Here is a 26,969-nt window from a genome sequence, read left to right on the forward strand (position 1 = left end):
GTCTAAAATGGTAAGTGTCATCGCCAAATTTTACATGTTGAATTGAAATTATTATTTAAATAAAATTCATTTAAAAAATAAGATTTTCAAGAATGTCATATTTGAACCAATGATCCCATAAAATAAGTAAGAGAACATTTCATAAATTAAAAGCTATAAAATAATTTTCTCACCATGAGAAAATGAGAAATTATTACAATTTCTCAAAACCTACAATATATAATGATCATTTGCCTAAAAATATCTAAATGGTTTAAAAAATAGTTTTATGAAAGATGCAATACATCAAATTAAACAAATAAAAAATGTTTTTACAAAAAGAAATGGAGATCGATTTCTAACTTGTAAATCTAGAAACCAAACTCCATTGTAGTGTTATGTTTGCAAATATTTTCAACGAGTTTGTTATATAAAATAATTTTTATTTAAGTTGCTATAGTTAAAATATAAATTCAAAATCTATTTTTGTTAAAACCAATATAATTTTATCAAGGAAAATGGTAATTGATAACCATTTCACCAATAATAACGAAGGATATTGCAAAAACTTTTAAAAATTGCAAATATAGCAAAACTATCACTGATAGACTTCGTATGGTCTATCAGTGGTAGACTAATATTTTCAACATGGTCTATCAGTGATAGACTTATATCATTGATAGAATTTGACAAAATTTGCTATATTTGCAAATTATTTAAAATGTTACTATATACTTAAATATTTTAAATCTAATTGTTAAATTTGCAACTATCCATTTTATCAACTTAACCAAAAATAATATGGCATAACAGAGACGGTAAAGTATATTTTTATCCATCCAACCCAACTTAATTATAAATTTAATCCTACTATTATCTTATTCTCATTTTCCTTTGGCGCTACTCTCTTTCCCCCTTCTCTTCAACTTTTTTCCCCGAAAATCTCGACTCGGCTCTGCCCATCGTTTTTCCGATCGATTCCTCGCCGAGAATCTTCTTCCAATGGCCGCCAAAAGCAGAGTCCTAGTCGTCGGAAGCACTGGCTACATCGGTAAATTCATCGTCGAGGCCAGCGCCAAGGCCGGTCATCAGACCTTCGCTCTCGTCCGAGATTCTTCTCTCTCCCATCCAGCCAAATCACAGATTATCCAGAGCTTCAAGAGCATCGGAGTCACTATCCTCACTGTAATTTCTCAATCCTTTTCATCAGTTTCCCTCTCCCTCAACTCTAACTGTTGTTCTGTTAGACTATTATTTCTCTTTTCCAGTTTTTCCTGTAAATTTCATCAAACTAGTTTCGCTATTTGAGGTTTTTTTTCGTTTCGATTTCGTGTTTTATTTTGATAATCTGTGTTGCAAGAAGTGCTGTGCTGAAAGAAATTGAAGAATATTATTGGGATTGGATTGGGTGCAGGGGGATCTGTTTGAGCATGAGAGTTTGGTGAAAGCTATGAAGGAAGTAGATGTGGTGATCTCAGCCGTCGGTCTTTATCAGTTAAGCGATCAAGATAAGCTTATTTCCGCCATTAAAGAAGCTGGCAATATCAAGGTATTGTTAACATTTACTAGCAAACAAAATGTTCTTAATGCAAATTAAATGAAAATAATGTTTTGAAAAAATAAACATATTTTTCTTTGATCAATCTCAATAGACGAAAATTTTTTTGAAGGTAGATTAAAAATCATTGTCAGTGATTGTCAAATGGTTCGTTTTCTTTTAAATTACTTGATCCTATAACTTAAGTCTCGAATTGTTAGGATTAAATTTCACATTAAAGTTAAAGGAAGAAAAAAAACTTTTGGTCATGTCACAAACTATTTGTATTGCGTTTTTTCAAAGTGAGGAGGAGAGCAAAAGAATAGTCTATTGGTTTGGTTGAATTGTGAAAGGACGTAAGCAAAAGTAGGCTTAAAGGTTGTCATATTTGTTTACAAAAATGTGGGTCAAATGAATTGTGAATTTTGGATCATTTCTATATCTTGATGAAAATGAAAAAATATTAAAGATTTTTAATTTAACGCAAATTAAGTAAATATGAAAAATGAGATTTGGGTAAATAAATCAATGTGACATTTTAGTAAATAAGTTGATCTTCATAAAGTGAAACACTCTTTTAAGAGGCATTTGGGATAATATAATAATTTATATTTGAAGTGTAAATTATTTTAGTTTATGTTATAGTAGTATATATGTTTGTGTTTTATATTTTTATACTAAATATATATTTTTCTGTTTTCAATCTTTTGACAAAAATTTAAAATTTTAAAATATTTTATTATAAATCTTTAATATGATAAGTTATATAAGGTATATTATACCAAGTGTGTATCAAGTGTATACCAAATGGATGAAGTGCTTATTTAGAAGGGTATAAGTATATCAAGTGTATATTAGTAGTGTATTAAATAGGTATGAATGGTGTATCAAGTCTGTCAAGTAAATCAACTATATAGAAGTAAATAGGTTGGGCTATGGGTATAATTTCTTAAACTTATTTTCCCAAACATGCAAAAAAAAAAAAAAAACACCCGGTGTTTTCTATTCTTATACTAAAATAGCGTTTTCCCTCTTTTCACTCAAATATATATATATATATATATTTATTGAACTTTACTTATGGGGCTACTTTCAAATTATATATTCAAATTTTATTGTCTATCAACGATAAGAATTGCTATATTTAATGTTTTCAATAGGTCTCTAAACTTTCAAGTTTTTTTCTAGAAGTGGTAGGTTTAAATTTCCTGACCCTAATTGTTGTAAAAAACTAACAATTACGTGTCTATAGTAGGTCAATCGATTCTAAAAAATGAGGAGATAAAAAATCTATATGACATAAACACTACAAGAAATAGTATATTTCTTGACGCACAAACATGTCAGAATATGCTTCCAAGAACGTCAAGAATATGTCTCCCAACACAGGACAACACGTCGGGAACCATGTCGAGAGACGTATTCTCAATGCTAAAGTGTATCGACGTTGGGAAAGGGCTATTCCTGACGCTAGTATGGACAATGTCAGAATAGGGTCATTCCTGACGTCCTCGTTCAATGTTGGAAGTGCCACTTTCCGACGCGGCGTCGGGAAAGTTTCCCTAACGATTTTCTTTAGGCGTCGGGGAATGGTCCAAAAGTCTGATACCGTATTGCGTCGATAGATCTAATTTTCTCTCTTTTTTCTGAATTAATATGCCCAATTTTTATATCCTATGGTACATTTTTAGTTCTAATTTGATTTTGAACTTTTAAAACAGAACAAAGAGAACAAACAAAAACGAAATCTTCATTCATATTATTTTTTTAACAAATAGAAAAACGTTAAAACAAAATTCAATTTTGAAGTCTTTCTATTCTAACAATTATATATTGTTTGTTTGAAACAACTACATAAAACAGAAAAAAAAAAAAAAAAAAAGCATCATATGTCATCGGCAGATGCCATCGTACTATAGGTTCGGAGTCCTCTATTTGCTCGAGTTGTTTTCTCAATCATCTTCTTCATTTCTTCCATTTGTCAACCATGTGTCTCTGACATTATTCTTTGTTCTTCAAGCATAAGTTGTTGTCTTTCTTCAAGTTCTCTAATCCGAGTTGCATCATCTTCCACTCGTGCATTTCTTGAGTCATGAACTGCTACCACCCTTCCACGACTTAGACTTGGGATCCCAACCAAGACCTTTGGAGTAGCCCAGTTGTTCCCGGTAGATATGCTCAAACACCAATCGGGAGAAGTTGATGTAACAAACGTGGCAGTTGTCGTATGTTTTAAGACCTAATATTTTTCTGTCACTGTCATTCACATATGGACACCTTGCTCATCTGTAATCATCGACGATCGAAACTTGGCAACCTCTAAAAATTGGGACACTTCCTCTATATACTCAACCAAGAATTTATTCCTAAGTTTCATCCAACCTTTTTCCATCGCTAAAGATCTAAAACATAAATAAGTTTGATTAGTCTTATATTCCTCCTCTCAATTGCTTGAACTTACTCCATGAATAAGCTACACCTCATAAGTACCCAAACTCCCAACTTTTACTAAGCTAAGTTTAAACTAAAGAGGCTACCATTATTGAATGATAGCCAGAACAAATCTCAACCACAAATTACAGCCCCTTCCCCCTATTTTAAAATCAAATTCAATATAAACCCTCCTCAAAATTCAATATAAACCCCCTCAAAACTATTAACAAATTTAAAACTAAAGGCTAAATTCAATAACTGCATGATCGCCAAATTCATTTTCAAACTCACAATAAGTTTAACATACTATTCAAACTCACAATAAGTTTAACATACTACACAACTTCAACAATTTCATAAATTCATTAGAAAGTTCATCAAACAAATTCAACTCATCAAATAATTCATTTCCAAATTCACTACGTTTAACAATGCATCATCGGAAAAAAAACATAAAGAATAATAACAATCAAATCGACAACAATAAAATTCAACAACAATAAAAATAAAACAACAATAACTATAAAATCAACAACAATAACAAAGACTAACACACATATTTAATATTTTTTCTCAACCTCAAACCAAAAATAAATAAAAACAGAAACTTACAGGCGAGGGACGAACGTCGGCGACGAAAAAAGGGTAGCGGCGGACGATGACGGCGAGGAGAAAAACACACAAGAGAAGGCCTTGACAATCCAAAAGCATACCTATTTAGTTTTTTTTTCTTTTCTCAAACTCAAATTAAAATAAAGAAAAAATAAAACAAATACTCACTGGCGAACGACGACTCACAAGCGTCAATGGTTGATGAGTAGTGGTGGACGATAATTTCGAGAAACAGACGATGGATGACGAGCGACAGTGGATCTTCTTTTGTCTCTTTCGGCCTTCAAAGCCTTCGTCTCCCATTCTCACTCTCTTTTTCCCTCCTTTTTGGCTAACTCAGATCTATTTTACAAATCTGAAAAATGACATTTTGAAGGGGAACTCTTGATGCACCACGACATGCATCGAGCGTTCCTCCCAACTTCCGACCTTTTACCAGAAAAGTCGAGAGAACTGGCACTTCTCCTGACATTTTACAAGCAGATGTCGAGTCAAGTATAAATAGTTCTTTATTCTTTTCAATTATGTCAACATCATGTTGAGAATGTGACGGGCATTCCTGACATCTAACTAATGGCGTCGGGAATGCCAAGAAATACTTTTATTATTTCCATTGATGTTGACGGGACGTCGAGAATGGTTCAAGCATTTTTAACATGTGACTAATGGCGTTAGAAATGTTTGATCCTTTTCCGACGTTTAACACTCGGTGTTAGGGGATGGAGGTATTTTCAACGTGAGTGGGGTAGCGTCAGCATAAGCTATGTCTCCCGACGTCTTCTATCATGACGCTTAGAAGACGCATCGAGAAAGACCTATTTTCTTGTAGTGAAAATTGAAACATGACATATCCAGGGTTGCATTCTTTGAAATTAGTGAAGAATGCAAAATTACTAATCATATGTCTGGAACAACTCTTCACGTATGAATCGAGGTAAAATCAATATAACACTTAGTACACTCTCTTTTACTCTTCACTAATCTCCATTCAGCCTTAAGATTAGAATTTGAGACATTCTTCCTGAAGAATATTTTATTTGAATAGAACTCAGGTAAACAATACCAATACGGCTGTATGTGTTTAGGACAAAAATAGCATATTCATCTTTTATATGCTCTATGTATCTTGGTTTTAACAGCAGTTCCCTCTTCTTTAAGAATAAGTTCTTCTATAACGTCGTCAACACTACTAGAGGCACGTATAAACACAGTGGAGGTTTTTCTAGAAAAACTTTTTCCAGAAAAACTCAATCCCTTTTTGTCACATCTGGATTTCCCATCATTTAAAATATTGTCTAGACTTTGTGTTTCGGAAGTGATAATTTTGACTGATTTAGAAAGAGAATCAAACTCACAACGAACGTCTTTCAGCTCAGTTTTAAGACAATGATAATCTTCCATTAAGGATTGTATCATTTACTTTTGTTGCTTCATAACCACTTGATCTTTCTCTCATTTTAAGAAGAAATTATCACCGTCTGAAATAGCAAGAGGTGATGATTTTTCATTATCAGCACATTTAACAAAATTCTTCTACCAAATGGAACAATCATCTCAAGTAGATTCATCTGCAGCGACAATACTGATAAGGGCTCTTCCAAATTCCCCAAAGTCGCTCTCAGAGGATACTGTAAGACCCCCAATTATCCATACTTATAGGAGGAAAGGTAGAAAAGTAATTGCACAGGAAAATATTATGGAGGATTGATTGGCCATACTTATAGGAGGAAGGGTAGAAAAGTAATTGCATGGGAAAATATTATGGAGGATTGATTGGAAGGAAGATCGTGAGTGGTAGGGCCCACTGGGCTGAGAAATAGGTGAGTCTATAAATAGGATTATTAGGTATGGAGTAGCTAGGGTATATTTTATCTTTTAGAAGGTAGGGCTGCAGCAGCCACAAGGGTCTCTTAAGTCAAGGAGGCCGGTATATTCTTTCCTTGATTTTCCTTGTTGTTTCTTTTCAATTTTCCTTGTTGTTTCTTTTCATCTTGTGACTCTGTAATCATTTGGCTATATATAAATAAAGTAAACCAGGGTACCACCTCTGTTTAAGCCATTTTTTTACAGTATTTTTGGCCTAAATTAGTGTTAGTATCCTAACAGATACTTCATCATCAGAAAAAGTGACAGTTGCTAGACTTTTCTTCTTACGTTTAAGAAAAGTAGCACACTCAATTTGATAGTGCCCAAAATCTTCATATTCATGACACCTCACGTTTCTATCACTTTTAGAAAATCATGATGCTCGGTCTCCTCTCTCATTCTCCCTTCTCTTGTTAAAACCAGAGTTATTATTTGAACTAGAAGAACTATTAAAATATGAAGAGGATGTATTAAAATTTCAATTATTTTGATTCCTATAGTTTCCAATATGCTTGTGAAACTGACTTCAAAGCTTGGACACTTGCTTAGTCAGAAGCGCACTAGACTTGACTATGCTTTCTTCACTAGCATGTTCTTTTTGTGGTTGGGACACATCCTCACTTACAGACTAAAAATAAACTCTAGATTTTCATTTAGAATCACCCTCTCCCAAGTTAAATTCAAATGTTCTCAACAATGACCCAAATAGTTGATCGAGTTTCATTATTGTAACATCGCTTGCTTCTTCTATAGCAGTGAATTTCATGCTAAAGCGTTGAGGAAGCGATAGCAAAACTTTTGTACAAGTTTCGTATCCGAAATCTTCTCTCCAAGAGCAAATAACTCATTTTCTATATCCAGAACACGAATATTGAAATTGAAAATTAACTCATCATCAAACATTTTTAGGGTTGAATTTTGGTGTCAATTAACTCATTATCAAACATTTTTAGGGTTGAATTTTGGTGTCAAGATCTGCAATCGTGACATCTTCACCTTAGAAGTTCCTTCGTAGGCCACCTCTAACATAATCAATATCTACTTGCAATAATATAATCAAGCATATCTGATACTTTACAACCTCCTAACTTCAAAGAACCATAATAGTCTTGAACTTACAATCATTAGATATATCACTCACCACAATTTTGTAATATATCTTTTACGTCACCTGTAGCATCACCTTTCTTTTTCCCAAAGATTTTGAAAAACCCACAACCAATAAGACGATCACACCAAAGGAATTAGGAGTGCAATATCCAACCTAGACGAGAATAAAGAAACAACCACAACAAACTAGCCCAAATTCCAACAACCAAATGTGAACCAAAAAATAATAAATAAAACAAATAAAGGAAGTGAGACCACATATCCATATTGCACATTTACAAATATATCCATAGAATATCCATAGCAATCAATAATTCTGAGAATAAATAAAACTTACACAGATTATATATGGATTAAGAATCTAACCCAATGGAGAAAAGGTACATAGCTAAGTTAACCCCAACAATACACTACTTTTTTTCCTTAAATTAATTTTATTAAATATTTTTAATTATAATATTCATTTTTCTTAAATTGATTTTATTAAATCTTCTTAATTGTGATATTCATTACACCCAAAACCACGAGTTAGAAGGACTAGGAGAGGGAGTTGGGGGAAATACGTAGGTTATGGAAACCCTAGTACTAGGATTTCTCATCATTCGAGTGCCAAACAAGGAGTCGGCTATTTTAGCCAACTCAACTCGTTAAAAATTGGGGTCCAAGTAATTTTCTCATATATTAGATTATTGTGTTTGAAATTAGTTTAAGCATACATCGTTACAATTTGGCTATGTAGTTATTAAGAAAGCAAGAAAAAAAAACTATATATAAATAAATATTCACTACTTTTCTTTTCACCATATATCTAGCTACATCTATATCTATATATATATGTACATATATATATACTTTCTTTTGACACATCTCAATTTAAAGTTAAGTGTATCCAAACTTTCGTAAATTTAACAATTTTGTCTGTCAACTCAAAAAATTGTTTTAAATATTTATCTTGGTGATGACTAGTCTAGATCAAGGGCAAGAAAGCTTAAGAAGATGGATCTCAGGGCATATCTTAATAGCTTACTCGGTCAAGTTTGAAGGACAGAGTGGTTTTTCATATGGAACTTGAGCCAACTCGTGGAAGTTCTGGACTAGGAACAAGGAATGATATTTAAGGATTCTATGTAATCCTGAGACTTAGTCCGACCAAGATTGGAAGAAAAAAAAGAAAGTATTGAGAGATCTCGAACAATCTCGAGATTAAGTTCAACCGAGATGTAAGGCAGAGATAGAGAGATTTAAACAATATACGAGAGGGAGTTGGATAGAAGAGGGGAGTTAGATATCCTAAATACGGGGATTATCAAACGAGGAGTGGGTTACACCTCACTCTACTACTCACTCCAAACATCCACTATATTTGTGGCAAAATTTAGATTAGCTTATGACCCATAGATTATGACATTGATAAATCTTGCTATACAGTTAATTTATTACTCCTAGAATTGCTGCTTTCTATTTCCTTTCAAACTCAGTTACATCATCTAATTATTGGTATTAAAATTCGTATCAGTGGATAGGTAGTTGTTATATTTTATGAGTATTTATAAATTAGATTCAAGGGGGCATACCGACGTCAATTCTAAGTCTTCAATTATTTCAATCATTTAATGACAGCTACACGTTTTTCTGTGGTTGGTGCAGAGATTTTTTCCGTCGGAGTTCGGGTATGATGTAGAGAATGTACATGGAATTGGAGTGGTTAAATCGATTTTCGAGGCAAAGGTTAAGATTCGTCGAGCTGTGGAGGCTGAAGGGATCCCGTACACTTATGTATTGTCTTACTACTTCAATGCTTTTTGTCTTCCTAGATTGGCTCAACATGGGGCCACTGCTCCACCTAGAGACAAGGTTGTCATTCAAGGGGATGGAAATCCCAAGGGTAACTATACTTCTCTTCTCCTACTCTTTTCTCTATTTTTGTTTATATTTGTTGCCTCTCATTTCCTAATGTTTCGTATTAACAACACCTTCTTTGCTCCACTATACCATTTAATCTGTAGGTTAATAATTGATAGGCCTGATTTCCTAGTTGGGGCAAAAAAAAAAAAAAGTTCACATAACTTTAATTTTATAACAAATACATGAATATAAACTTACTTCTAACGAGAACAAACTTCTACCTAATTTATATCTCTACAATTGTATGACATTGTTCACTTTGAACATATAAAATTTTCGTTTTAGTCTTGGAACCACCTAAAAGGCCTTGCATACCATGAAACACTTCTTTCCTTCACTTTGGTTTCAATTCTACTAATTCTTCTCTCGAACAATGAACCATCCTTGGAGTTTCCGAACGCTTGATGAAAGTTGTTTGCTCTAATCAAAGCCGTATAGAGCGAGCACAACCATTACCAGCACAATTTGGAGCCGAATATGGTTGTTTGAAAGGACGAAATTCAACTCACTCAGACTCCTAATAGCATGTCTTCATTTTTAAGAGTGGAGAGTTCAACTCCCTATCACTATTGAACTGATTAAAAGAAACTCTAAAAAATATTAATATCCATTTTGATGAGGAAGTTGAGTCCTATTCGGCAAAGCTAGTTGACTTATTGGCATATAATATATAGTTGATTATTTCTCAATAAAATTGCTTTGTGTTTTGTCTATTAGTACAATAATACTGTCCACAAATGTGGGTTTTCTGGTAAATGTCTACATCCTAGTTAAGATAAGATAATGAGTTTATTGTTTGGTTTCAATTTGTCAATTTTTCAGTAATTTTCAACAAAGAAGAAGACATTGCTTCCTACACCATTAAAGCAGTGGATGATCCAACAACTTTGAATAAAATTCTTTACATTAAGCCTCCTCCAAATGTCCTCTCAATCAATGAACTTGTGGCCCTCTGGGAAAGCAAAATTGGCAAAACTCTTGACAAAACCTACATTTCAGAGGACCAATTATTAAACAATATTCAAGGTTAGTCTTCAATTTATGAAAATTAATAGGCATAGTTTTGTTTTAATATAATCTCATTTTATTTTGTTTGATCTTTTAAAGTTTTCTTTTTCTTTTTGCTATTGATTAGTGGCCTAGTGGGTGGGGTCCTTGTTATTCTCGTTCTACAAAAAAAAAATAGTTAGATCAAAATTAAAAAAATAAAAATTAGTGATTTGGTCATTGGTTAAAAAAATCATACTGTTAATTGTAACAAATTTATTTTCCTGATATATAAAGTTCTGTGTTGAGTGTTCAAAAGAATAGACTACACAAAAAAAGGACAGTTGTACTCATCTTAGCTTTTCTTCAAGAATCAAAGTCCTTCTCTGTGGATGTAGGCTCTTCTTTGCCCAACCACGTTAAATTGGTGTGCATTTTCTTTTACTACTTCTTCTCCTCCATTCTCTGCACAATAAAAATCTCCATTGTTGTTGATACTTTAAATTTACGGAAACAAAGAAAGTTGAGAGATTTGGTGAGTAGAGAAAATTACCAAATTCTTTGTTTTCGTTTAGAAAAGAATTGGGGGTGATTATTTCTTGCAAAATGTTGACTCCAACAAGTGTAATACAGAAGGTTGACATAACCTCTTCTCCATATTTCATTCTACCTAACTCAAGAAGATATTTTATTTTGTTCGTGGGTTCCTCTTCCTCCACATATTTTGTCTTTCATCTTTGGGCTTAATACAAATAACGCAAAAAATACCCCAACAAAGTGGTAATATCATAGCAATCTTGATTATCAAGAAGACAAATCTTGGAGGTTCAAGAATCAGTTTCAAACCTGCGGATGACAATAGCAAGAGTTGAAATTCAAAGTTTGATGGAAATGGTGATTTTTCCTGTTGGAGTGCAAAAATTAAATTCTTCCTTGGTCACCAAAAGGCTCAAAGTTAAATGTGACAATGGAGTTAAATACACACCACAACAGACTTTCAGAAACTTCCAGAATAACCATCACTGCAAAGAAAGAGAAGAAATGGAGTTAAATGCCTATGGAGTAAGTTAAATGTGACAAAGTTAAATGGATAAAGTTAAATGTGACAATGGAGTTAAATGTCCTAAGGCAAATAATTGAAGAAGATACAGCATACAAGATATGGACAAAGTTAGAAAGCTTATTTACTACCAAAGATCTTCCTACAAACCAGGTGATGAAAATGAAGCCTATGTGCTTCTAAACTCCTTGCCTGAATCCTATAAAGAAGTGAAGAATGGTCTTAAGTATGGCAGAGATTCAGTTAAAATCGATACAATAATTTTAAGTTCTTAAAACAAAAGAAATAGAGCTTTAGTCATCTAAAAAAGATCAACACAATGGAGATGGATTATTTGTCAAATGAAAGTCTTAAACAAATCAGTGGAAGAACAGAAAAAGTGAGTTAAATGAAGAAAAGAAGGCAAAACAGAAGTGTAAATACTCCAAGAAGAAATGACTGTTTCTTTCTCAAGAAAAAGAATTAAGAGAAAGAAAAAGATTCTAAATGAAAGCAACATGAAGCATCCGTGGTAGAAAGTTCTTTTATCTATTCAAATGCTTTGGCATCAATCCAAGACCAAACAAATCATATGCTACCCCCTCTAGTAAATATGATTGGGTTCTTAACTCTGACTGCACCTACCATAACACCTTTTAAAACCTAGTTCAACACTTACAAGGAAATCAATGAAGAGTCAATTTTCATGGAAAATAATGAGGCTTGTCACATTGTTGGTATTGGATTAGTCATTATGAAATTGAACGATGGAACTCTGAAATTTCTTAGAGATGTTAGACTTGTTCCTCACCTCAAAAGAAATAATTACCTTAGGAATGTTAGACTCTTTGGGGTGTGAATACAAAAGGAGAAGGTGAAGTTTTTAAGGTCCTAAAAGATTCTAGGGTTGTTTTGGTTGGAGAAAAGATAAATTAACCTTTCCATAATCAAAGGAGTTGAAATGCTAAATGAAGTTAATGTAGTATCTACATTAAATCTGACCGAGGCTGACTTTTGGCAGAAAAGACAGACTCATATTAGCCAAAAGAGACTTATCAAAATGAGGCATCCTACCTAAATAAATTAGCAAGAAGTTGTCCTTTTGTGAACATTGTGTGTTAGGAAAAGCAAGAAGACAAAGCTTCTTCAAAGCACAACACACTGCTAAAGGAATCCTTGACTACAACCATTTGAAACTATGAGAACCAACCTCGACCCCGAGCCTAAGTGGCTCAAGGTACAATTTATCCTTTACTGATGATTTTTCTTAGAAATACTAGGATTTATTTTCTAAAAACTAAAGACCAAGTCTTTAGAAAATTTAAAGAATGGAAATTGATGATAGAAAAAAATAGAAAAAATATAAAATATCTTAGAATTGATAGTGGTTTGGAGTTTTGTGAAGAGGATTTTAGGAAAAAAATGGAATTACAAGCATAAGAGAGTCACTCTCTAGTCAGTGGATATAAGCAATGCTAAATAACCCACTAAATGGTTCTATACTAGATAGTTAGATAAGCAATATTGAATTAAGAAATGAACCCACTAAGTGTGAATGACCCTTGGACCCTAGTTTCTCTATCAAATGGATGCAAACCAATAGTATCAAAGTGGATCTATAAGTTAAATGAGGGATTACAAAAAAATTCAAAGACTAGATACAATAAGGTTGGTACAGTTAAGGGTTTCACTCAAACACAAGGGTATAGACTATTCTAAAATTCTCACTTTGGTTGTTAAACAAACTTCTATTAGACTCCTTTTATCACTAGTAGCTCAAAACAACTTGGAGTTAAACCAACTTGACGTAAAGAAAGCTTTTTTTTCGTAGTTATCTAGATGAAACCATTTACATGGAACAACCTAAAGGGTTTGAGGTTAAAGGAAAGAATGGTCTATACTGTTTGCTCAAAAAGTCAATCTATGGGTTGAAACAATCTCCTAGATCCTGGTATAGAAGGTTCAATGACTATATAGCTAGTTTGAGTTTTCAAATAAGCTCATATGATATGTGTGCTTACATAAACTCAACAACCTACAAGGACAAGGACCTATATTATTACTCTATTTTGATAACTCATGTAAAAGGTCTTTTAGGTAAAGATTTCGACATGAAAGACGTGGAAGAATCAAGGAAGATTCTGAATTGACATCGCTAGAGATAAAGACCAATATATCCTAAGCGTAAGCTAATTAACCTACTGGTGAGAAGTTAATTAGAAGATTTAATTAACCATAACAAATGTTAGACATGTGACCAATCCTATTGCACAACACTTCAAACTTTTAGCAGCAAATTCTCGTAATGATACCGATATAGAACAAAAATAAACAAATGAAGAATGTTCTTTATAGTCAAACAGTGGGAAATCTCATGTACTTAATAATCTCTACTAGACCTCACTTAACCTATTTGGCAAGTTTAGTCAGTAGATATATGGAAAGTCCCGGTAAGAGACACGAGAAAGCAACAAAATTGATTCTTAGATATCTAATCTGGCCTAAGTATGCTAAACTAATTTACCAGAAGACATTTAGAATCAGATTTAGAACTAATTGACTATGTGGATTCAGACTATTTGCTGGTGATATTGATAAAAGAAGAAGCCTAACAAGGTATGTTTCTCTCTACCACCCTAATCCAATCAATTCGAAAGGAACCCTACAATCTATCGTTGCTCTCTCAACTAAATAACCAAAAATACTTAGCTCTTACAGAGGCAGTAAAAAAAGGATTGTGGCTCAAACAATTGATGAAGGACCTTGGTATTAACCAATCAATAGTTAAGATCTACTATGATAACAAAAGTACCATACATCTATCCAAGAACACACAATTCCACAGTAGAACAAAACACATAGATATAAAATTTCATTTTGTTCGTGAAAGAATAGAAACGAGGGAAATCAAAGTTTTGAAGGTCCATACCTTGGACAACATAGCAGATATGCTAACCAAACATATTCTAAAGCTAAAGCTCCAAAAATGTTTTGAGTTGTGGTAGGCTTTGATTTACGTGAAAAACGGATAAACAAAGACAGAAATCGAAAATTTACTTGAAGGTTGAAGAATTACGTTGGATTCAAGGTGGAGATTTTTAATAAATTTTTGAATTCCAACATTTAGTTTTATTTTCATGTTACATCCTCTTGTAAACACCTAATATATAAAGGTGTGTTGAGTGTTCAAAAGATAGACTACAAAAGAAAAAAAGAAAGATGAACTCATCTTAGATTTCTTCCGTCCTTCTACGTGGATGTAGGCTCTTCTTTGCTTAACCACGTTAAATCGATATGCATTTTCTTTTACTACAATTTCACCTCCATTCTCTGCATAATAGAAATCTCCATTGTTGCCAACCTAAATTTAGACCAAGAAAGTTGTACATTACAAGAAAAAAAAAAGTATATAATGACCACCAAAATGATAATCTATTTGAACTATTATATTTAAAAATAAAAAGCAACTAAAAATCCCTAATTTAGTTCAGCTTATGAGGCTTAAATCTTTTGTAAAAAAGATAAAATTAGAGCTTACTCATAAGATAACAAGTGTCTTGGTCATAACTGCTTAGAGGTCTCAAGTTTGAAGTTTCCAATATGTGCTTAATAATAAAATCCCTTGTCGTAGGTGTGGATGCATGCCTTCGAAATATATATAGGGAGTAAGCAGGTTGGACTGAATTTGTTGGTTGTTGTTTTGTTAATATCTGTGCAGAGGCAGCATATCCACTGAATTTGATGCTATCCTTTGATTACTCAATATTTGTGAAGGGAGATCATAAAGCCAACCTTGAAATTGAACCATCCATTGGATTGGAAGCTACAAAGTTGTATCCAGATGTCAAATACACTCCTGTCGATGAATATCTCAATCAATTTGTTTAACTACTTTTCCCTTCCTTTTTTTCTCTGATATATTGTCTGTACTAAGACTACCATAAGTCACTTTATTTTCATAAGAAAAGAAAGAAAGTAATTTGGACCATTACATCCTTTTATATTTCATATTTATATATGTACAAATAATAATTGTTGAGTTATCCCACTCTTACGACTTACCATTTTTTCCAATGCCCTTTTCCAAGTTTACAAATTCGAATATATTTGTGGAACTTAAGCACAATGACAACACATTTATCTAGAAAAAAAATAGTATTAAAATATATATATAATAAATAAACAAGATTAGAAAAAGCTTCCAAAGCGCCTTCATTTATAGAGTAAAAAGGCAAGTGGGTCGTGAATTATACGATGATCAAATAGTGAAACGTACGTGTGTTTAAGCATGAGACAATACAACAAATGGTGTGATAATTTGTTGACACATGACAATGGACACTAAAATGTATGTTTGTAGGACACGTTGGGTAAGTGGGTGAAAGTCGTTTGTTTGATTTTTAATTACTCTATGCATGGTCATCTAATATCTATTATTAATATTCTATTGTATATTTGAATTTCTAGAAATCTTAGATATCACACTGAATTGTAAATTTTAACATCGAGATGCACTGTTACATGAGATTATATTTATGAATAAAGATTAAACTTAATCTATTAAATTAAAGTTAGTATGATTTTAATTTGCTATAAATCATATCTAAAGCATCCTAGAAGGTGTTTGCTTCACTAAAATGACTTAGTGTTGAATTGGTAAAAATTATCAACTCAATATTTTGTCCACCAACTTTAAATGTTTAGTATTAGTTGTTTTTACAACTCATCTCAACTCTTCCTTCTTCCATGTTTTCAATGGATCCATCGACCACCATCGATGACTATCATTCTCACACTCTGAGAACTAACTTTGATAACCACTTTCACACATCCAACTTCACGACCAACTTCGAACTCTGACAACCACTTCTAACGATAATTCCAACGACCAATAACTTCGAGGGACCACCTTCCAAACGACCAACTCCGACAAACAATCTGGACTCCACCAACCACACCTGACAATAAAAGTTCAGAGACCAACTTTCATGGCCATACCTTCATGCGATGAACTTCAGGCTCTAACGAACCTCTAACTACAAACTCTATTGAAAATCAACTCCAATAACAACCACCTACACCTCCAAGGACCAATATAGGTTAAAACTTTGAAAAAGTTTGTATGCATTTGCATGACGATGGAACAAAAAGAAACAAAAATAACGAACAACAAAATAATGTTTTTGTCTTTACTTTGCGTTGCATTTTTGGGAGAGACACAATAGGATCAAACTTATCACATCTATTCACTCTTATTTTCATGCTTATCCTTGCTACTTTAAACGGAATGGGTAATTTTTGTTAGAACTAACAATTAAGTATGTAAAACCTTTTTAAACAATGACAAATATAACAAAATTATCAATGATGATGAATTGTATATCACCAATAGATTTATTAGTAATAATTCTATTACTTATAGACGGCTACCATTAGCATAATATGGTCTACCTAGACTCAGTCTGAGTCAGTTAATTAGATCTAAATTTTGCTAACTTTACAAATTATTTTGTATTGTGCTATATTTGTCAATAGTTTTAATCTAATTGTTATATTTTCAATTCCAGTGGATCATTAGATCCAAACTCAAACTTACCAAGATTGACTGATAAAAACCCGTTCGCTAAAACAATTCACTATTATTGACGAACTGTTGAGCCCAAATAGGTAAGAGTAGCTGAGCTGGCCACGATTTGGAGAAACCCTACATGGTCAATCTCATCTAAATACAACATATTATAGAACATTAATGAAAGTAGGCCCTAACAAGTTTTTCATTCTTTTCTCTTATAAGCTTGCTATATATATATATTCAATTATTTTTTACTTAATTAAACATCAAAACGTGTGCATTAAGTGTGCTAATGATTGTATTTATTATGTAGGTCACTCCATCTCAAGAGTTCAAAAGCCAAAACAAGCAAACACCTCTATCTTCCTTGCAATTGTGCATCCACAACTTACATGCTCAACTATCTTCACTTTTCCTAAATTATTCTATATTTTCGAAAGATGAAAGAGATAGATGAGCATTTTTAAATATAGCAAAAAAATTAAAATATTTACAAGTTATAGCAAACTTTTAGATTCTATCAATAATAGTCACTAATAGACTTCTATCACAGTCTATCAATGCTTATTATTGATATAATCAAAAGATTTTGCTATGTTGTAAATATTTTATCAAATTTGTTATTTTTGACAATTTTCCTTAAAGAAAAGAAAAAAATGTTGAGTTAACAATAGCATCTAGTTCATATAGTTTGAAATTTGTTTAATTTTAGTTTTTGTATTTTCAAATGTACGATTTAGTGTCTGTACTTTAAACTTAAATTTAGTGGTTGAATATAAATTTTTAGAAACTAAAATTAAACATAGGAACAAATTATAGGATATAGAGTGAAAGTGATATTTAAACTCAAATAATAATAGATGAATGAGTGTATTGAAAGGGGTTAGATGTGACAAGTTGAAAGAAAGCCAACACTTCATGTCTTCAACTTTTTGACTTCTCTCTCTCTCTATCTTTCTCAAAGACAATTGCGTGTTGGTTACTAAAACCTAATTAAAACGACCACCAAGCTTGTCGTTTTTGGCTCTCGTTTTCTCATCAACTCCACCACCTAAATTTTCACCTTATTACCAAACTTTGTTATGTATATAATATATATATTTCAACCAATATGATCAATCAACCCTCCAATATTACCAAACCACATTATCTTAGTTTCTCCCTAAAGTTTTGAAAATTATTACTAATAAAACGATCAACTTTTCATTTTAACTCTAATTCCAAAAAAACAATTTAGGGTTTGTGTTTTCTTAAACTAATGATTGTATTAACTTAAGATTTATTTTAATTAAACTTTTAAACTTTTATAAATGAGTCAGTTTAGACTTTTCATACATGGTAATAGTCCAACAAAATTTAGTAGGGAACTAAGGTTCCACGCGATAATATTGATATGCCATAATTATAAAGATAAGTAAAAATATATTGTAATTATGTTAGTATTATTATTTTGGATGATGTATTGGTTAATTTCTCTAAACACGTAACTGGGGCGATTATTTAATTACTTGAAAACGAGAGATTGTTTACTAATAAAGAATATTTGGAACAAATGTCGTTTGCTTCGTATTAACCCTTATGTTATTCATCTTAATAAATGGAAAAAAAATGTATATATAATTTTAATATATTTTATAATTAATATAAAATATTTATTAAATAGATTTTGATATTTTATAAATATTTTAGGCTGTTTAGTCAATTTAAAATAATTTTTTAAATAAATCTATATTGCATTAAAGTCTTTTTTTTTATTATTAGTTTAACAATATTTGAAGTGTTAAAAGAAGTGAGGTATATAATATATGTCTCAACCCATTACTTATATTTGAAGTGTCTATTTCTACTTCTTTTTTTTTTTTTAGAAAATGTTTGAATAAGAAAAGTTAAATATATAATTTTACATCTTGAACTACAGTTATAATTGATAAATGAAATTATTATTGAAGTCTATTAAACAAGAGATCTCACCAAACATATGAACAAAATTGTAGGAGGAATAGCAAAATGGAATTGAAACCATTGAGAAATTGAAATATCCACCGCTATTATTTGAGAGATCTAAACAAAAGATGATCGGTAAAGATGACTTGATTAGATTTCAAACTGAAGAAGAAAATGGAGTCTCAATAATTGAAAATATGAAAAAGATTGATGAGTTTTTTCGAAACTCTATTTAATTTAAATTGGTCGTGATGACAATGTAACAGTGTGATGAGATTTAGAATTCTGTGAGGACCCCGTTATAGTGTCACATTGAGTAGCCATTTGTGACCTCGATTGACCATTATATTTTGAGTGATTCTAAAAAACATCACACTTGAAATAAACATCATTATGACTTTGACTATTTTGCAATATGCACAAGGCCTCGTCTCTATTGCAATAATGAGTCAAGATAACCAAAAAAAATATTAGTTTTTATTGCATCTATAAAAAATCTTAATTTTAAAGTTTAGAAACTCAATTAAACACTTATTACGGTTTGAGTACTTATGAAACACAAGATTAAAAAGGTTCGGGACCTATTCAAAACTTTATAAAGGCATAGGAATGATGTCATCAAAATTAAAAAGGTTAGAAAATAAAGAACATAATATGTAATGATATAATCTGAATCCAACAAATTCACTTGTCTCTTTAAGAAAATTGTACTCACTCTAATGACTGAATTTCATGAATAGTGTCTCCCCATGGTATAACATATGTATTGACTTTCTTATGGAAGCAACACCTCGTCAACACGATTCAATGAACTAAACTTTGTGGAAATAAGTCGAACTTGAACAATGCAACTCTACATGCACGTGGGAGTTAGGATCTCACTCTCATTTTCGTTTCTCACTCCCATTTTAGTTTCCTTCTCATGATAATTAAATGACTGCTAGCTCTTCTTGGAAAAAGTAGAAACAAAAGTTTCTCTTTCTTTGTAAAAGCAAACTTGAGATGAGTGTAATTTTTTTAGAGAAATTAAATGTTTTGCCCTTTACTTTTCTCTCACATTTTCAACTCTTTTACAAGCTGTCATTTTCTTTTCATTGTACTTCTTTTATGTTTGCATGGTTCACCGAGGAAAAAAGGAATAAGAAAGAAGGGTTTCAAAAAGGGGTTTCTTAACGGAAGATTTAGTGATGAGAGAATTAAAGGAAGAAGATGAAGTTTATAGTGGTCGGTTCAGCACATAGCCTATATCCACTCTTATTCAATATTCAGTGTGAAAGTAGATTCAAAACAAATATGAACATATTTTTCATACTACATCTTCATGCATTTTCTTTGTATATTTCTCCTTAAGGCTACAAGACATTTATTAGTTGTTTGTTGAAACAAAATAACTTCCTCTTCTAACAAAATGTAGTTGTAACTAATTATTTCATTTCTTTAACATTTGCAGAAATTGAAGCTCTCTTGCGCAAGATGGTTCATCAACAAATTTCAGCAGCTCTTTCCTTCCATTTTTGTTATTTTCTCTTTGGTCTCGTTCTTTTCTTTGTGTTCTTCAAACTTGAGAATAACGACTAAAAGTATGGATATATATAGTACCAAGAATAGCAATGAAGTTACTTTTGCTCTTTATGATCTTTAGTCTTGTTCTTTGTTCTGGATGAGCACAAGGTTGTTTTAATAAGTTAGCAAATTCCAAAAAGAAAACTTTAAATTGAGACAAGTTTCTCTTCTTGTGTCCAAAATTTAGATTAACAGTATAATCAACTACTCTAAGAGCTTACTTGGTGTGCACTTGGTATTTTTAAGCTTAAAATTCTATTTTTTTTCTTTAAACTTTGCATCTTTTTTCTATTTTAGTCTCTAAATTTTTAAAAGTATTTGTTTTGGTCCTCAAATTTTTTAAAAAAGAAAACTTACTTTGATCCCTGACATTAAAATTTTTATTAACTCTTAACAGAACGATAATGTGGCTTTCTATATTTTGATGATTATGCTCTGGAAGGAGTAACTTGCTGAGAAGAAGTCATGCTTAGACTGAATGCCTAGACAACGACCTGCATGCTAATTCGACTTGTATTTTGCTTGGTGGAATTAATATCTCGCCTTGCCTAGACAGAATGTCTAGTCTAACCGCTTGATGTCTCGCGTTGTGTAATGATCAAAACACCTAAGAATCAGCTCATAGGGACTTATCACAATCAGTTTCCCTAGTGATCAGATCGTCTGGTCAAAATGCCTACTGCAAAATAGAAACTAGTTAATAAAGAGAGGGTGAGTCGCGAATCTCGATTTCTTTAAGACGTAATTTCATGGTTCTGCTCCTTTATGCAAACAGATTTGTATAGTCTCGTCAGTCCCAAGAATAAAATAATCGTGTTCAGCAATCAGAAATGCACGGAGACTTATTGGAATACCAACACTGAAAATAGACGCTTTCGAATTACCCCACCCCATCGCTTTTGTTGGGAAAGTAGCTCTCGGAAAGCTCACATAAAGATAGTATAAGCAAAAGAAGTTTTTCTCATTTTTCTCGTATATATTAAAATGAAGAAGAAAAAAGTCTTTATATAGTGGAGGAGACTAAAAAAGACGTTGGTAATTAAATAGAAAATTTTAATTATGAAAACGTTTGTAATTAAGGGAGTATAACATTGGAAATTAAATATAAAACAAAATAAAAACGTTTGATTCTTGTATTAAATATAAAAATATAATAGCATTATTACATCTCATCTCACATAGGATAGTGACATATGAGAGAAGATTATAGCAAATCGCTTAGCCATCTCGCCTTGGATGGTAATTTGCACGTGGAGATTAGCAAATTACTCGCCTAGCCATTAGCCATCTCACCTCAGATCGCTACAAATCGCCTATCTTCTTTCCTTTCCAAACTCACAATTGGATGAGTATTTCGTAATAATGTCATTTTCAAAAAAAATCATCAACAGATCATAATATAATGTTTAATTCAGAATTGAACCATACGAGACAAAACTCTAAATTCAAAATCTCACAAAAGCATGAAATAATGGTAAACTCCTAAACGCCCCAAGGTAGAATAGAGTACCTCAGTCTCTCATCCAGATGAGAAAAAGGTAAAGTGCATAGAATTAAGAGAAAAAACTCAGAAAATAAAATGAAACTATCCAAGAGTTTATGAAATGGGAGGTCCCTTAATTTAAATGTTGAAAGCTTCTTTTAATAAGGATTGTGACGCTAATTAAGGACAACGTTCTGGCACTCTACGAAGATAACCTGCAGACTAGAGTTAGAGCATCGTGGCTTTAAGTGGTTTTCTCAAATAAGGCAGCTACTACCTTACAACCCACAAACAACGTCAGCATTGGCCAAATAAGGAGCCGCAGTGCTTCAAGGCATTGGCCAATATTGACCTCTATTTGTCACTTGAGTCTAGTTGATGCAATTACACTTTGTTTTTGCCTAATTTACTCTACTTTGACATCAACTTCGTTTTTGCCTAATTTAACTCTACTTTGGCATCAACACTAAATTCTACCATTCATTTGCTTGTAACCTACAAAATACCAAAAAAAAAAAAAAGAAGTGAAATCATAGAACAATCTCAAATTAGGTAGGATTAGATAACACATTTTCAGTGCTATCAATATATCCATATTTTCTCATTTTTATATAGATAATATTTGCAAAATGATATTATCAGTGATATATTGATGATACCAATGATTTTCATGAAAAAAACTGTTCATCCTCATTATCTCTATCGAAAACTCCAATTTGGCGATATACCATCGACATATATCGCAATTTTTCAATCCTTACAGAGTTAAGGATGAAACCTCCAACTTTTAGGGATGAAACCAATCTTTCCAATATCTATATCATTCGGTTGATCTTAATTACCTTGCTCTTTTTTTTCGGTTTTTTTTTTTCTTTTAGAAAGTTAATATGCTTATTTATTTGTTGATTTTACGAAAGAAATTAAACAAAATAAAATAAACATGGGACAAAAATTATTTGTTTTTTCTCTTTTTGTTAAATCATATGCACAATGCCTTTAAATTTGCCTTTAAATTTGAGTTTTGTGTCAAAATACCCCTAAACTTTCAAAAGTTTCAAAAATACCTTAAACGGTTAAAAAGAGTTCAAAAATATTTTCAAAATTAATTCTAAATGGAAATAGTTAAGGGGTGTTCGGTGTTGTTAGGACTATATTTGACTTACTTTTTATAGCTTAACTATTTTCACATCACATCACCTTATTTAATAAATCTTCCATCTTATAGGAAATAATAATCTAGACATTGCTAAGAGTCCAATACAACAAAAAATTGCTTAACTCATAGCTAAAACGAGTGAGAACATGTCAAAACAAGATCTGTGGCAATTTCATAAAATAAGTAGAAAACAGACATCACAATCCTCCAAACTTCAAAATCGCATCAAACACGCGTTTTTGCGAGTATTTTTTATCCTAAATTGACATAATGGTTTATTTAAGACCAAAAACACTTTATAAACTCAATTAAGCAATTCATTTTTCAATTTGTACCAAATTTCTCTCAAATCACTTGTAAACTCTCTCTAAAAATCAATAAAATTCTATCAAGATTCTACAAGAATGACCAGCTTCTTTCTTAAAATCTTAGAGGCTACTTCCCATCTTCCAAGATCATGAGAAACTAAAGATAGCTTCTTGGGAATTGGGTGTCTTTAGTATAATTCTTGGAGAAATCATATCTTATTTGTTTTTCTTGATCAATCTATAATAAAAAATATCCCCCATTAGTTTGCTTGATGACCCAATAAATTTAGGGCTTAATTTTGGATACACTAAGCTTGATAATTTCATTGATTATTTAGCATGAAAAGCATCATACTCAATTGTCTTTGACAATCAAGTAGAAATTTCTCAAAACAATCTTCCTTTAGATAATGGCATTCCGAGTTTATGAAGTCTCAATTTAATTCTCTTGATCTTTGTGCAACTTTAATGGAGCAAGTGAAAACGGGGTAAGATGAAACTTTGTTCGTTAAGGTTAGGATGAATTTTAATCCATTTCTTAGTTCATTAATATCGAGCAATTGGTTCTTGGACCAATTGATCGAGGATCAATCGAAATTGCAATTACAAATTCAATGACAAGAATGTTATTGATTAAAGCACCCAATTCCCATCTTTTAACATTCGAGAGAATTCATACATTTGTGTTGCTTTAATTCTTTGTCATAAAAAATACCACAAAAACATCTATTACTTTTTTTAATTTTCTTATTTGCAACCAACACCCAATACACAAATACTTTAATTCTTTGAAGAGTTTTTTGAGGTTGGGAATTTTTACCCAATTGTATTCTTTTGCTGTTACATTTTTTGTATTTTTTGTGTATCATCAATTTGTTTCTGCAATAGAATTAATTCTTGTGTTCTAGGAATGTTAAGCTTAAGGTTAGGTTGAGAGGTTTAGGAAGCGTTGGTTTAAGAAAACTGTATTTGGAGTGCAAATTTAGGTCGTCTGGGTTTATAAAAAGAAATTGTGTTAAGAACGCAGACTTAGGAAGCGTGAGAATGAAATGCAAGTTTTTAAATTTTGGGTTTCCTAAATATTTTCTTGTATTTAATCATTGATTAGATTTTAAACTAGTTTATATTTCTCATCTTAATAATTTTAATATATGGTTAACTTTAAAATATAAACTAAAAAAATTTGGAAGAACATTTGCTTTTTTCCTTTTTTAATTTTGAAATAGAGATTTGACTAAAATTATAATTTTATATGATTTATTGTTTATTAATTTGGTACTTTGATTTTAATAGGTTTTGAAATAATCTTGTCACTTTAATTTACAATAACTTTTTGTTTTCAATTTTGCCCTTCTTTCTAGTATAGATTTGTGTGTTTCCTATTTTGGTTTTATTGTAATTTATGTTATTTATTTATTTTTAATTTAAAATTAATGATTAATAAATACGTGGGTATTAATAATTTTAATTTTCTCTAATTAATTATATCATTAAAATTTCTTTAAAACCATCTACATCCTTATATCTCACACATGCTCATATTCTCTTATTTGGTATTAATTATTTTGTATTTATTTCAATCTATCAGATTCTTTTCCTTTTTTTTAAATTTTTGGGTATAGATATCTCATTTTTTTTCTTTTTTATTAATGTTCACAAGTTACAACAAAAAAAGTTAGGGTTAACTAGAAGAATAATAATTTTAAAGTTGTCATTTTGAAAATAGCAAAATTGCTTTTCTTTTTCAAAAATGGCAAAAAAAAAAGAAAAAAACAATAAATAAGAATTTGCAAAAACCCAAAATATCCCTATAACACATATAGAGTGTAAAGCTATTTTCTTAAGCTAAAATAAAATAAACACACCTTAAGAAATGTGGAAACACAAGTATACCTACCTAGTTATCCAATCAAAACAGAACCCTTCATCTCCATTTGTCAGACTCGTTACAATGATCTTCATTTTTCATTTTTGTTTTTCGATTCTCCATCTTCCATTTTAGGAGTCTCCATCTTTCTTCGTCTCCATTTTCTGTTTTTATTTTTCGATCTCATATTCTTCAAGCGAACAAACCCTATATAATCTTTCCACCTTTGAAGCGGGCAAACTCCAATATAAATTAACTTTCTACCATCCCTTTTGCGAGTTAATCTCATTTGTGATAAACAGTTTAAGCACACAAATACTATCTTCATTTTCCATCTTCGATCCATCTTTAATTTTCAAATCTACAATCTGTAATCTCAAACGCTAAGGATGGGAGGAACAAAAATCTTCGACAAGATTCAAAAGTTGCACCTTTTTTCTCTTAGGGGAAATTTTAACTGATTTTTTTAAAAATTATTTATATTATTTAACTAATAAAATATGTAGATGTAATTTGAAAGATTTTATCTAAAAACACAATACGTTAGCCTATTTTGTTGGAAAGAAATCAAATTTCAAAACAAATTAAGATCTTACTACTAAAACTGATTTTAACTTCCAAATTAAAAATTCAAATTTTAAAAATAAATTAAGATCGAAAGATTAAAAATTCCGTAATTAAGAATATATAGATTGAACGATTAAGAATATATAAATTCATAAGTGCATATCACAAATAAATCAGGTGTGAGTTAGAGACATCTTCATTATTTAATAATTAATAATATATAAATTCTAACAAATTAAACAAACTATTTTGAATAACGTTAAAATATTCAACAAAGATATTAAATTTCAAAATATTAAGAAGATGTTATGATAGGAGACTGTAGTCATGCACAGCGAAAAAAGAATCGAATTTCTACCCTAATTGCCACAATTAACATGTAACCATAAACTAATCAAATTAGGGCTTTAAGAAATATTACCTTTGAAGCTTTCAAAAGGTTTGATATCTTCTTACCAATTCTAACCGAGACCACCACTAGTACTCAACTGCTATCCTCTAGACAAAGAACCGGGTTGTGGGACCCAATTTTGGTGTAGAAAGTAATGGAGATAAAATGAGATTGGAAGCTTTCTTTTTTTTTCTTTTGTTGAGATGATGAAAATGATAAAAGAGGCAAAAGTCCTTCAACATTTGAAAACACCTCTATTTATAGCCTAATTACATGCAAAAATGCATGCAATTCATTTGCCAAATCTCAACACCTAATGTTCCACTAACAATTAGTGGAACTTAGTGGGCTAGGTGTCTATATCTCATATAGCCACATATCCCACTAAGAGTTAGTGGGATTATCCAACAAAATGTTGGATTTTCCCACTAACTTAGTCCAAGGGTAAAATGGTCATTAGATATTTCTAGTCAAAAGTCAAACTTTGACTTTTCTAAGTCAAAAGTCAATATTTTGACTTTTTACCATTTTGTCCGTCTTGACTAATTCCTACCTCCCGAGCATGAATCCGCATTCATTTTTCCAAAATTCAAATCACATTTGAATATAAGGCCGGTCAAAGTTTGACTTTTCAAAGTCAAAAGTCAACA

At 31.4% G+C, this 26,969-nt stretch overlaps 1 protein-coding gene and 1 long non-coding RNA gene across 5 annotated transcripts; one reads left to right on the forward strand and one right to left on the reverse strand.

The window, feature by feature from the left end:
• Window positions 1-844: 844 nt before the first annotated feature.
• On the forward strand, window positions 845-15,527 carry LOC101210381 (phenylcoumaran benzylic ether reductase Pyrc5). The gene is made up of 5 exons (XM_004148478.3): window positions 845-1,164; window positions 1,394-1,528; window positions 9,185-9,422; window positions 10,265-10,468; window positions 15,187-15,527. Exons 1-5 carry the CDS (start codon window positions 982-984, stop codon window positions 15,354-15,356), a joined length of 930 nt encoding a protein of 309 aa, XP_004148526.1. The 5' UTR covers window positions 845-981; the 3' UTR covers window positions 15,357-15,527.
• LOC116405186 lies at window positions 10,096-15,188 on the reverse strand. Of its 4 annotated transcripts, XR_004218330.1 has the most exons (5): window positions 15,007-15,188; window positions 11,621-14,829; window positions 11,415-11,451; window positions 10,983-11,333; window positions 10,096-10,894 (listed from the first exon to the last, which is right to left on the reverse strand). It is a non-coding gene; the product is annotated as an uncharacterized LOC116405186 (long non-coding RNA). The 4 variants fall into 4 exon arrangements; XR_004218328.1 differs by having other exon boundaries at window positions 10,983-11,451; XR_004218329.1 differs by having other exon boundaries at window positions 11,415-14,829.
• Window positions 15,528-26,969: the final 11,442 nt, after the last annotated feature.

The sequence above is a fragment of the Cucumis sativus genome, chromosome 7, assembly GCF_000004075.3.
Source record: "Cucumis sativus cultivar 9930 chromosome 7, Cucumber_9930_V3, whole genome shotgun sequence".
NCBI lineage: Eukaryota > Viridiplantae > Streptophyta > Magnoliopsida > Cucurbitales > Cucurbitaceae > Cucumis > Cucumis sativus.